The sequence below is a fragment of the Kryptolebias marmoratus genome, linkage group LG21 (assembly GCF_001649575.2).
Source record: "Kryptolebias marmoratus isolate JLee-2015 linkage group LG21, ASM164957v2, whole genome shotgun sequence".
Lineage (NCBI taxonomy): Eukaryota > Metazoa > Chordata > Actinopteri > Cyprinodontiformes > Rivulidae > Kryptolebias > Kryptolebias marmoratus.
The window spans coordinates 13256466-13269028 of NC_051450.1; the positions used below are offsets into that span (position 1 = coordinate 13256466).

The 12563-nt window shown below is 39.3% G+C and overlaps 1 protein-coding gene across 3 annotated transcripts in view; it reads right to left on the minus strand.

The window, feature by feature from the left end:
- pou6f2 (POU class 6 homeobox 2) overlaps positions 1-12563 on the minus strand; it is a 69953-nt gene that overhangs the window by 53660 nt on the left and 3730 nt on the right. For 2 of the 3 annotated variants that reach the window (XM_025003868.2, XM_025003870.2), the window contains one exon: positions 9578-9755. In XM_025003868.2, the coding sequence (XP_024859636.1) occupies positions 9578-9755 (178 nt within the window). Of the gene's footprint in view, positions 1-9577; positions 9756-10583; positions 11429-12563 lie in introns of those variants that run through there. The other variant, XM_037973224.1, reaches the window with a different exon arrangement.

Consider the following 12563-nt stretch of genomic DNA (forward strand, 5'->3'; position numbering starts at 1 on the left):
AATCAGCATGCCACCTTGTCTAATGCAACCGCTTCGTACATTGACAGTCTGTATGAAATGGTGTTATTGAAAGCTTTGTGTTCACGTTAGCTTTCGCCTCGGTGCATTTATGAATCAATTTTTGTCCATAAAAGAAGCTTTAACACTTAAGCTATTTTAGTGGAAATGCATTATGTAAGTTGTCAAATGTACGGAGAGGGGCCCGGTAACGATTCAGGCTATTCAGAATGAAACAGCCAGCCCCCATTTTTATAATGGGCCTTTTGAAAATGTCTGGCTGAGTGCATGTGTTTGCTATTAAGATGCTGTCGGTCATTTTTTTCCTTTTGAAATCCAATCCATAAATATAATTCTACATTTAATAAGATTTTATAATCATGCTTTAATCACATCCTCAATTGTCTACTGGGTAAAATGACTGCAGCGGTGGTAAATAGAAGGCAAATAAAATGCAAAATTAAAAATTTCGTCATCATAAGTGTGTTGTGCTGTTGATTCAGGGCATTGATGTTTGCTGTTGGAGCGTAAAGGATGGGCCCAGATAGACAACAAGCCACATCATACACAAAGTTTATTCCATCAATACACAACCACTTGTCCCAGATTGTTTGAACATTGATTTTGCTAATACCACTTGGATAGCTGATGTGGTGTTACAAAAGCTGGGGCAGACAGACCATTTCACTGTCATTCTCGTCTCTCAAACGGTGTGAAATACAAACCACAACACAATGTTACACACGAGTCGTAGTGCTGCGTCGAAGAAAACTGCCTATAATATTAAGTGTGAGCTTTAAAGTGATTTAGTTAACTCCTTGTAGAATGCAAGAGAGCCCAAATCACCAGTGATTTAGCTCAGTTTCATTACCCCCACCAAAGCCCTCAACAATAACACAGGGCATAATCTGCTGCCAATAACTCCAGGTGCTCTTAGTCAGATGGCTCCCTATGGGCCGAAGTAATACTCTGTTTAGAGGCTAAGGTGGAGAGGCTGCTTGGGAGAGGTCAATAGTGATTCTGGGGATAGAAAATCACCAGAGACTGACTTTTGAGTGTCTGCCTGTAACACTATTAGCTACATTATAGCTACTGCTGCTGCAGGGAGAGCTGTCATTTCCTTAATTAAGAGTGCAATGTGGGGCAAGAGGGAGAAGAGGCCACGGCAATCTCCCCGGGCCTCCGACATTAAAACCTGATTCCTCATCGTGCAAGGGTGCAGACCTTACAGGGGAGGGAAAAATCTATCTCATTCATTATTCTGGCTCAAAGTGGAATTATGGAGTTAGGGAATTACACATGAGGTGGTGCCATGAACAGAAAGGATTTTACACCTCAGCAGTTCTGTGACTATTTCTGAGGTGATCATTAAGCCTGAAGCGGAGGAGGGAAGACTCAGAGGACAGAAGGCAAAGAGGAAGGACAGGCAACAAAAAAATGGATGGAATAAAGTTTATGTCTTTGCTGGTGAGGGGTTTTAAATCTAAAAAACAGAAAATAGTGCAATTCAATCGCAGGAAAAATCTGTTAACTGTTAGAATCAATGGGGAATCTGCATGCAAACAATCCTTACAGCAGTAAGGGTTCTGGTGTCCAACACTTGAGCTCTCACTAACGGCCACAGGTCTTCAGGAAAACTCGGTAGCAGAGCACTCTCTGACACCAAGAGTGCTCTGCTGCAGCTCTTACCTGTCTCTCCCTTGATGTTGGAGTGGAGCTGGAAGCAGCACAAGCACAAGAGGGACCAGAGGGAGGTAAATAGGTGAGAAGAGGCAATGCCCATTTCAAAGGTCAAGAAGCAGGGATGGTGTGATGGAGAGAGGAAGATGAGAGAGGAACAGGGGAAAAGAGGGCTTTTGTGTTCATCCTCACAGGGGACTTTGGACACTTTGCACATGAGCACATCTGTTACCGAGTGTCCGGCTCATTCCCGAAGCAATGTCAACCTGATTAGCTAAGGGATAAAAGAGGCAAATAACAATCCAAAATATTCTTTATCCTTTTACAGCTATCAGCAAAGGTGGGGCACTGTGATGAAGACCAGCTTTAGAGAGCTGTAAGCCTTTTAGGGGATGCCTGCTTCACTATTGCTCTTCCCCCTAAATTACTTAAATGATATTTGCTGTAAATCGGATTCTGCTGCCTGCGGCCCACAACTCTGTGATGAAAAAGACCTTCTTCTCGCTCTGTGTCACAGACCTGTTTTTTATCTGTATTTAAACACAGCTTTTGTGACAAAAGCTGAGTATTTTTCAAAGCAAAATGTACACAAACCTCTGTAGCTGCACCACTTATGTGAGGGATTTTATGAAGTCTTTTGCTTCGGGAAAATATGTAACCGAACCAGACATTTCACGTTTTATCTTAGAAGTTATGTGCAGTTTTAATACAATTAGGAATTCAGCTATTAATGAGTCATAAATTTTCCAATCAGTTAAATGATCATTACTTAAAAGGATGCTAAAAATTGTGGATTTTAGGGTCCGAAATGCAATTATTTGCCATCTAAAATTAAGAAAATAGTAAATAAATTACTATTAAGTACAAAAATAAGTACTAAAAAAGTACTTTCTTACTAATTTCTTCTAGTATTTAAGAGTTATAAAAAATACTAAAGTAGACAAAACAACAACAACAACAACAACAACAAAAGAATATTCATATCCCTACAATAAACTTCAAACATGTATCTTTAAGTTGTTAACAGGTTAAAAAAAATCTTGATTGTGTCTGGTCAGCTGCAGGACATTTAGAAGGAGTTCGTGTGTGGGTGGGTGGGGGACTAGACACCCACATGTCATGCCCGACACATCAGCCTGGACCCCCCAGGCTATCCAGCCCTAATGCTGCTCATGTCCCACTTTCTAGCCTTTTGCTCCTCAAAGCCTTGTCTCCTCCCCCCTTCTCGCTGATTCCTTCTGTCGTAGAGGTTTAATAACAATGGATCACAGCAGCGGTGCTGCACGGGCTTAATCACTGTGGAGTTATACAGGCTCTACAAAAGTATATCTCATCCTGAGCCAAACAAAGTTTATCTAGGAATGAGTTTATTTCAGAAAAGTACTGTATTAGTTGTAACTGTATTCCCCTGTTGTGGTAATGATGTAGCTAAGACACCCCAACCTGGCCCATCACTCCCGTCACATTATTCTGGGGGAGCAGACTAATAATGGAAGGAGGAACGTCAGGAAATAGTATTGCTTTGAAGCCTATAACTCTATTCAAGAGAAAGGAAGCATCACAGTGTTATTCCACATCCTGAGATATAAAGGGAAAAAACATAATAACTTCTCGATAGCCTGGATCTTCACTGCCCCTATACGAGCTCTCCCCCCTTCTCCTGCCCACACCCCTGCCTCATCCACCATCCACCCACCTCTCCTGGCTCAATCTTTGGTTTCAAAGGAAGCGAATCAGCCAGAAGGACAGAAGGTTATGCATTAGTACTGGTCATTGCTCAAAGAGGGAACGTTATAAATAATAAAGGCTTGTGAAGGACACAAGGGCTGTGGGATGCATCTCTGGTTCACGCCACACAAGTCAAAGACAAGACAGTAATTTCTATTCTAAAAATGTGACCCTTTGCAGCTTCAATTACATCTCAACAACACCGACCGTGCCCAAGCCTGTAGACGTGGTCCCTCTTTGTTAGCTCTACATGAAAGGCATATTGATATTGGTTATAGAGTGAATGCTGCACATACATTTCTTTTTTTTAAATTAGTTCCCAACTTAAAGAAAGTGCGTACCTAAAATAAACGCAGAGTGAAATTCAATTTATTTTCTCCACAGCTGTCCACCTATAGAGCTTGTAATGTACATTTCTTTGGAGTTCTTTCTAGTCAAGGCAAAAATAATCCTCTTTACCTTAAAGACAAAAAAAAAACAACGGGGAGCACCATGTTGTCAGGTATTTTGAAGTTTTACGTGTTGCTCAAAGTAATTTCTGCATAAACAAGCATCCATAAAACCAGATGACCTTTGCTGTTGTTTGTTATGAAAACAAGAAGTCCACTTTGTACTCATCCTCCCGCTCTGTCCTCCATACTGTGATTGTGTTGCTGTAGCCAGGGGCACTGAAAGCACATTAGCAAATGTATTACACCTGCTTTATAGGCATGCATTAAGCTTGTTTTCAAGTTTGAGCAGACAGCTGAAATCCTCATAATGAGATCCACCTCCTGGGGAGAGACTTGTTCCCCCTCGGTCTACTTTATTCAGTCTTATTTACTCAGTATGACCCATTCAACGGTGGGTTTGCACTACTTTATTACTTAACCTCACCACACAACATTAGAAGGCTCTTTGCATCAGCAAGCAGCCTATCCCACCATGCATCTTTCTCACTAAGCTGATTACACAAAAATAATAAGAGCTCATGCCTCCAGCGGTGTGTGTTGGTGTGTCTCTGTGCGACGTGTATATGAGAGATTTTAACGGAAAAGAAAGTTCAATATCCAACATATGAACTGGCACCAAGCATGTAAATAAGCAAGAAATCTGTGAAATTAACTGATTTTCTAAAAGCAAAACAAATCAAACGGGACAGTATTTCTAATTTCTGATTGAAGCATAATTGTTTTTAGTGTGAAGCTCCATCTGTCCGTACAATCACTGCACTGTGGAAAAATATTGTTTATTACAAGTCCTTCAAAAACGTAACACGTAAATGTATGTAGAATAAAGTGACAATTCAGATCTTTTAAAATGAGGTGCTGTTGAAAGGGTTAATGGTCTTTGAAATAAAGTTTGGAGAAAGGGAATTGACTGGATTCATGAGCTAATGGCTAGTCCAAGAGAGGCAAAGACCAAAGGGGATTGCTATTGTCATAAAGCAGCTCCAATCTAATATATATATATATTTAAAAACAAAATCATATACGTTCATGCAAATGCTCTTTTATAAACCTTTCTATTATTGTCACTTTTGCATTACAAAACTATTTAGACACACAGCTACAGAAGTTCAGGCAGAAATATCCTAATAATTCTGTCAGAGCAGCCATGCAATGTGAAATTGACAGCGATGTAAAGGTTTAAGAATAAAGTTGTTTTGAGATGACTTCAGTCAACCTAAATCAGACTAGTGGTTAGCTTGTCAAGCCAATCAGAATTCAATTCTATAACTTCAAACTAAGAAGAAGAGCTATCTACAACAGGTAAGATATTACTTGTTTATATCCTTTTCACAGAAAGGGACTTCAATAAGTCAATCAACTGTCCCTTTAACCTTTTTTTACTTTAAGGTTGCCAAACTTTTGCATCTAAGCGATACTGGCATCACAAAATTAAATGTTTGATAAAACTTTTGCATTTTAAAATAAGTTTAAAACTACAAGATGTTGCTAATGTGCTAAATAATCCATTTGAAATTCATTTTACAACTCAAGAGCACAGTCTGTAAATTAGGCTATATATGTTTGGGGAAAAAAAACTATAGGAGCAGTTGTGCCATGTGAGTTGCACTTTTTTTTTGACCTCCAATACTGGGAACCAGTGAAGATTCATTTTGTTCTTTTGGGAAGGGGGGTCTCTAGGTGACCTTTGTGAAAATGTACCATCATTTTGGCAGAATCCGTATAAGTGCAGACCATTTCATGCAGACAGTAAGTGTATGAAATGAGTGCTCCTGTCTTTCCAGCCTGGCTCTCTTTGACAGCATGATGATAGAAGCGTCACATCCTTGGGAGAGTAAATGCAAACTGACAAGAGATGAGTCTTTGGTTGCTGAATATAATACAGAATTGTGCTCTGAGTGTCTTATTATCTTGTCTGTTGATGTCTGAAAGGGGGAGATTTGCTTGAGAAGAGAAGACAGAAACTGTAGGCATCCACACCATCTCGTCCTTTGAAAAAAAAAATTGCTTGCCCCACTAACCACAGCTTTCCCACCTAATGTCCACTTCTACTTGGAATAAATACAAGGCAGCGAGATGTTTGTGGTGCCTCGTAGCCCCTGTTACCTGAAGTGGAAGAGTATTTGCACAGGCAAGCTTTTAGGAGAATGACCCTTTCACCACTGCAGTAAGCATGTTGAGGCTGTAGAAGGTTGACAATACACTGTAGAAAACAAGAGCACTACGACTGTCTACAACGGGGTGACTTCTCTTTCTCATACTGACACTTACTGTATAAACAGTTTCACGCCACTAATGCTAAATACTCTGTGAGGATCCAAAGCTGTGGCAGACTAACTATAAAAGCACACGTAAGGCCAATTTAACACTTATTTGCAATGCTTATATGCTTAAAATTTAACTTGCAGACAAATTTTATTTAAACAAAATAGCAAGAACACTGTACTCAGAAGGTTTTGTCCTATAGTTTGTGGTTGTGAATAGTGTGTAGCCATAATAAATTACTGCTTTTAAGAGCAGCTTTTTCAGTTTAGATCACATTTTAGAGGAACAAATTAAGTTATTTTCCTTGAAGCTATCAGAGTCTTTTTTAGTTCTTTATGGCAGAAGCATGTTGGTTTGTGTGTTTGTCACTCTTGAAACTGGAGCACTCAATCAAAGAGGTTTTTTTGGTTAGTAGACATAAAAGAGAACAAAGTACTGAAGATTTTTTTTTTATCTGAACAGTGTGAGGATTCAAAGTCTAGCATTATCTCTTGTTTTCTTACCACAATCCCAGAAAAAGACAGGAATGTAAATATTGTGGCTTCTGCTCAGTTCAGAACCACATGAAGACAACCACTAAACAATCTCAAGTCTGGTTTAAATTCATTTAGGCTTTTTTTCTTGCTCTGTCTGGCAATCATGATGATAAGAAACGGTGAGGCGCAAACTTAGTAAAACTTCTGCAGACACGATACAAGCAAAACTAACTTCATTAGTGTCAATAAAATTTCCAAAACCCCAACTTTAAAGAAAAATTGTTCAAAGAGTAAGTCTCTTTTCTACAGACAAAATAGTTTCAACATCTTTCCTGGCAAGTTTAAAGTAATTTTGAATCAAAAATGTCCAGCCTTTACCTGCGTCACCACGTTTTACATTTTGATGTTTTGGAAAAGCTTCATAGATTGGATTTAACACATTGCAGGTAATCCGTTAACTTCAGCTCAGAATGGGAAACTCTTCGAAATGTCCCCCAAAGTTCACAAAAACAGCCTTTGCAAAAAGGAGACAAAACCCCGATTTCCCAAAATGTATCGCCACAGCTTTCTCTTGAGTCTGGAAGCTTTTAAATAAAGAGAATTGCTGAGTCTCTCTTCCTCGACACTCCCTCTCTTCCTCCGCCCTGTACCCGCCAGCAGAGGTCACGACTCTGCAACATCTTCCCGCTATTGCTTCACAACTCATCTGTGGAGCGGCTCCAAAACCAGACCTGCTGCTGGCACAGCCCAAGGCTCTGCCACCAGGCAGAGACAACCATCGCCCAAAACTCACAGCGCCCACACGCAGAACCACCACAGTCCATCAGCAAACATCAAGTTAATGTCCAACAAAAACTTCCTACAATCATGTTTCCAGACATCATGGAAATATATGACTTATTCCAGGGCTGTTTTTCAATTAAAGAACAACAAATGCAGGTAGGTTAAAAAAAAGAAAGTTAAGTATTTAATGTCATAAATGTGTGAGAGAGAGAAAAGGAGAAACAAAAGGCAGCAAGTGAGAAACAGGAGAGGAGTCAGATAAAAAGTGATCAAAAAGGAAGAAAGAAAGAGAAAGTTGATGCTTATTATACCAAATTGCAACGCTTTTCAGATCAATCCTACAGTGTGCAGTCCTTGTTTGGAGGACTAGCCTGAGGTTCTTCTTGAGAGGAGAATTTAAAAGTCTGCTAAAATCTAACAGATTAGAGAGTAATATCTGGCTTTCCCCACCTCCAAATTGTGATTTTATTTTGTGCCAGCTCAATGGGAACTTTGTCATATTTTCTGCTACTTTCAAGGCAACACACACAGTTAGAGAATGATTTATACAAAACACTTGAACTACTTTTATTAAACCTTGACAAATAAGACAAAACTGCACAATTTATTACACTGTAAATTCAAAACAACATTATAAAAGTATTAATGTACCAAAATCTCTGATTCATGAACACATTTCAGAGAGCAGGCATCGACACAACTTCCAATCAGACCATTACAAGCTGACATGAAAACTATATTATTCAAAATCTAAATCTTAAGACAGTAAAGGTCTTATTATTTTTTATGATGCATCCATATAAACACTGCAATAATATATAACAATAATCTAGAATGAACAACAAAACACAATAATTGAGCTAAAAGAAATTTGGGGTTGTTTAAATTCAGTTTCACAATTTTGTTGTTTCTCGTTAAACAACTTCTATTGAAATTCAGTTTAAAAAAACACTTGTAAATAACTGGCATATGAAGGTGAATAAAAGGTACTAATTATGAAAATGAGAACACATTAAAATAGACAACTAAAGTATTAATTCAAACAGAATTTTCTGCAATCAAGCAAATATAATGCATTCAACATTATTGAGTAGTGTCACATATATGTATGTAAACATTAGATATTGTGTGTGTGTATATATTTTAGATAAATAAAAACTTTCAATTTGTTGGGTCTCTAATAAAAAACTGTAAAATAAAAGATTAAGCATTAAATTATCATTTTATTTGCAAGTTTAAATGAAAGAATCTATTAAATTAATAATATTTTTTCAATCTGTGTGTTTATTGATTCCTAACGAGCCTCAGTAATTGAATTAGTCCACATGACTGAAACTTTTAATTATAAAAAAATACATGCATCTAGACACAAACACCTAATTAACAACTAATTAAAGAGATAACGTCAAAAAACAATAAGAGTAATGGTGCTGAAATATTGTAATTATGAATACATTTTCTATTGTACAAAATCAACAATATATGAAAATAAAACTTTAGTCGTAACAGATAATTAATAATGAATTATCTGTGAATGAAAGATCTTGATACAGAACAATTTTGTTGTTTAGTTTTTTTTGCTCGCAGCACTAAGTCCATTGCAGGGGGTTTTATTAGTTTGGCTAATATTTAAATTATATTTATCAAAGTTTGTAAAGAGAAGATATACATAATAGAGGTAAACTTCACTAGACTTGTGCAGCCAGACTTAAAGCAGAATTTACTGATGGGTAAAATTAGATTTTTACAAGCCAGTTAAACTTTTCAAAGAATTTTATGAAAGAAAGACTTGTGCAAAGTTGCAACTACAAGATGTAAATACTTTCTTTAGATATAAACATTAAAAATTTGAGGATGTATTAAGGAGTGACAGTGTGATTATAATTTAGTGCAGCTGAATGCTGCTTTTGGCTGTGGACAATTTAATTATATCAAACTGTAGCAGTGCAGAGAGGGAGTGATTTAAAATATTGTAAGAGCAAGAAACAGCGTAACACAAATTTCTACACTAACATATCAAAGCACTGAAAAGAGTCAAACTTGCTCATTCTGGCACTTAGTTCGTTGGCTGACTTCCTCACACCTGTCCCACCTCTGGAAGCTCCTGTTTCCACTCACTGCTGCCTCGAGCAGACCTCTGTTCTCAGCCAGCAGCTTTGTGGTACGAAAGGAACAGATGGGAGGTTTTAATGGACTTACCATAAAGCTTGTTGGGAGTGCCCTCTCTGTCCGTGGCCTCAGAGGGCAGGAGCAGGGGCTCGTCGTTCAAATCGCTGTCTGGGGTGGCCACTTTGTCGTCCGCTCGGAGTTCTGCCGCGCTCATGTCGCTGCGCAGGGAGAGCAGCGGCTTGCTCAGCTGCCCTGTAATCATTGGATCCTGGAGGGAGCCGAGAGCCCAGGTGGGAAACAGAGTGGAGAAAAAAAAAAGAAAAAAAAAATGCCCCTGGTTAGATGTGCTTCAGCGTTTCACCCTCAGCGACTCCCTCTGTATGTCTCTACTCACTCTCTCTCTACCCAGCTTCTCCTTCCTATTGCTCACTCATCATTCTCCCTCTCTCTACTGCTCCCTCCCTCCTCAGCTCCCCTCTTTTATCTGAGCCTGGTGCTATCCCGCTGATACTGCTGGCTGCTGCCTGGTGAAGAACTGTTACGGATCGCGTGGCTTTACCATTATACCCTGCAGTCCTAAAAAGGTGATACATCCATCTCCAAGGGGCTCATCACTACTGACATGTTCCTCATCTTCAGCAAACACTAAGCTGACAGCAACCCACAATGAGGTTCGCAGGCAGATAAATGAAGTGATTCAAATTCTGCATTTTAAGGAAATATATGAGCAAAAGTACATATAAATGAATATATCAATTTTAACAAAATTGGGAGCATAAAATTAAATTAAACGCAGCATCTTACATCAGCGTTTGAGCCAACATGAACCTAAGGCCTGATTTAAACAAAACATGAAGTGAACTTATGCTTCTAAATTTTTTCATTTGAGTATTTTCATCTTTTAACAAGAAACAAGAACAAACAGCGTACATAAAACAATGAAAACATCATCTCTGAAAATGTAAAAAACTTTCCATTTTAAGTTGTATTAAAAGGTTTAAACATCTTAAATACATTACAGTAGGTTCATATATTTTTACATTTTAAATTACTCAAAAGAAACTTTCTAAAAGGCTGTTGTAAGAATTTCCCTTACCTCGACCAGCTCCGGAAGAAAATGGATAAAAAGAAGTTTTAGAAAGCCCTAGTAAAGAAATCAGTGAAACTGCAGCTAAAACATGCCACCACAGGATACGGACCAGCTATAATGTACTTCCTTCTGATTTAGAGGCAGCTTCCTCAACCTTTCTCTCTATATGGCGACCACAGGTTCAAGCCTGAGGTAACCTCCAAAAAAAAAGAAGAAGAAGAAAAAAAAAAAAATCCCAGAGATGTCACCTCCTCCCTTTTCTCTCCCTCATAGACAGGCTCTCCCTCCCGTTTCTACTCCCTCTGTCTCTTCCCCCTTGTGTCTCCTGACTAGAAAGCTCCTCAGACAGTGTTCACCACACCTCAGGCTCTGAGGTGCAGACACAGAGCAGCAAAACTACGGTCCCTTTTCTTATTTATGAATCAAGTCCAACCTAAATATGTCTAAGCAGAGAGCAGGTGACCAGCACATTTATATGCACAAAAAGGAAGAAGAGGGGGTGCGCCTTGTCTTAGCCCTGCACCTATCAACGGCCTCCTGTGTCGGTCAGGGTGGTCGATGATTTGCTACCCAGAGGGGCCCTTTTAATGTGCCCATCACGAGAATCTGCCCTTTCTGATATGACACATGATAATCTATGAAAATGTTAATCAATAGAAGTAGTTTAAGCTGTCATTACAAAACGTGAGCCGACTGGTCAATACTCATATCCCTGGTAACAATGTCACTTGTCATCAGGGCTTCATTTGTGGAGCACTTAAATGTGGGACACTGCACATCAATGCACCGCTCTGCCCGCCGAGGTAAACACATTTTCCCCTCTGTCTGAGCTCGGCCGCACTCTGCATGCAGCCGGGGCCACCCCCACCTCCTGCCTCCTTCCCCTTTGAGTTGCTTGATAGGTCCACTGGAGGGCAAAATTAATACCTAATTGAATCTTGCAGTCATCAAAATAATCAATAGTTTTTTATTATTTATTCTTCACAGTCTGTTGACTGTTTGAAAGCTCAGAGGGACAGCGGAGAGCACAGGCAGCCCTGAAATTTCTACCGTTTCACAATGTAATTTTCACTGGGGCATGAGAGTTTGCAAGACCTATAAAAAATGAGAGCTGTGGTTTTTGTCAGGAGGTGGGGGAAAGAATAAAGGAAAAATGGGAATCTTTGCCCTAGCAGCTACAATGAAAAATAGAATAAACAAGCTACTGACACTTCAGAGAAGGGCAGGGTCCTTTCTGTCCATCCCTCCATCTTTTTCCCTTTTCTCCTTATTTCATCATATCAGGAGTGTGGCGGTACCTCTCTAATGTTGGCATTTCTCTTCCTGACAGACTCCAAACAAGTGCTGGGAATGAGATCAGAGCTCTAATCTTCCCCTGGCCTCTGAGGCTCCAGGATAAGAGGGCAACTCATCTCTCACCATCTTACGCAGCAGATAATTATTTCAAAAAGTCAGCTTTTATCTATTTGCAATCATGTCACCTCATTTGTTGTTTTCGTTTCATTAAGTTTCAAGCCTAATGTAGCTAATTATATAACTATATTTTCAAAAATAAACACAAGGAAATGCATCATTGGGTGTAAGTGGTGGACATGTAATGGAATAGCTTCATTTTTTAAAGCTTAACCTGAAACCCCTAATTAGGCAATAAATACAAGCTTGAATGTGTGCTGAGGAGGGTTTGTTGGAAATGGTGGCGAGGGTTTGTCTTAGTACTTCTCTGTTCACTCAGTGTGACCACAGCTCAGGCTGCAAAGACAAGAAAAAACATTTGATGTCCCCCTCTGCCTCCCACTCGCCTAATACCTCCATTGGCAGGACAGTTAGCAAAATCTTGAGTGTCATCAGATAACGGTGCTGAGAGCTGGTGGTCCTAACAGTGCTGCTGCAAGGTGAGGGGCATTGCATGGCTGAGGGACTTCAGGACGTGACCAAGCAAAAAAAATATATTGACTATAACTGTACTAAAATTAGTCAGTGATCTCT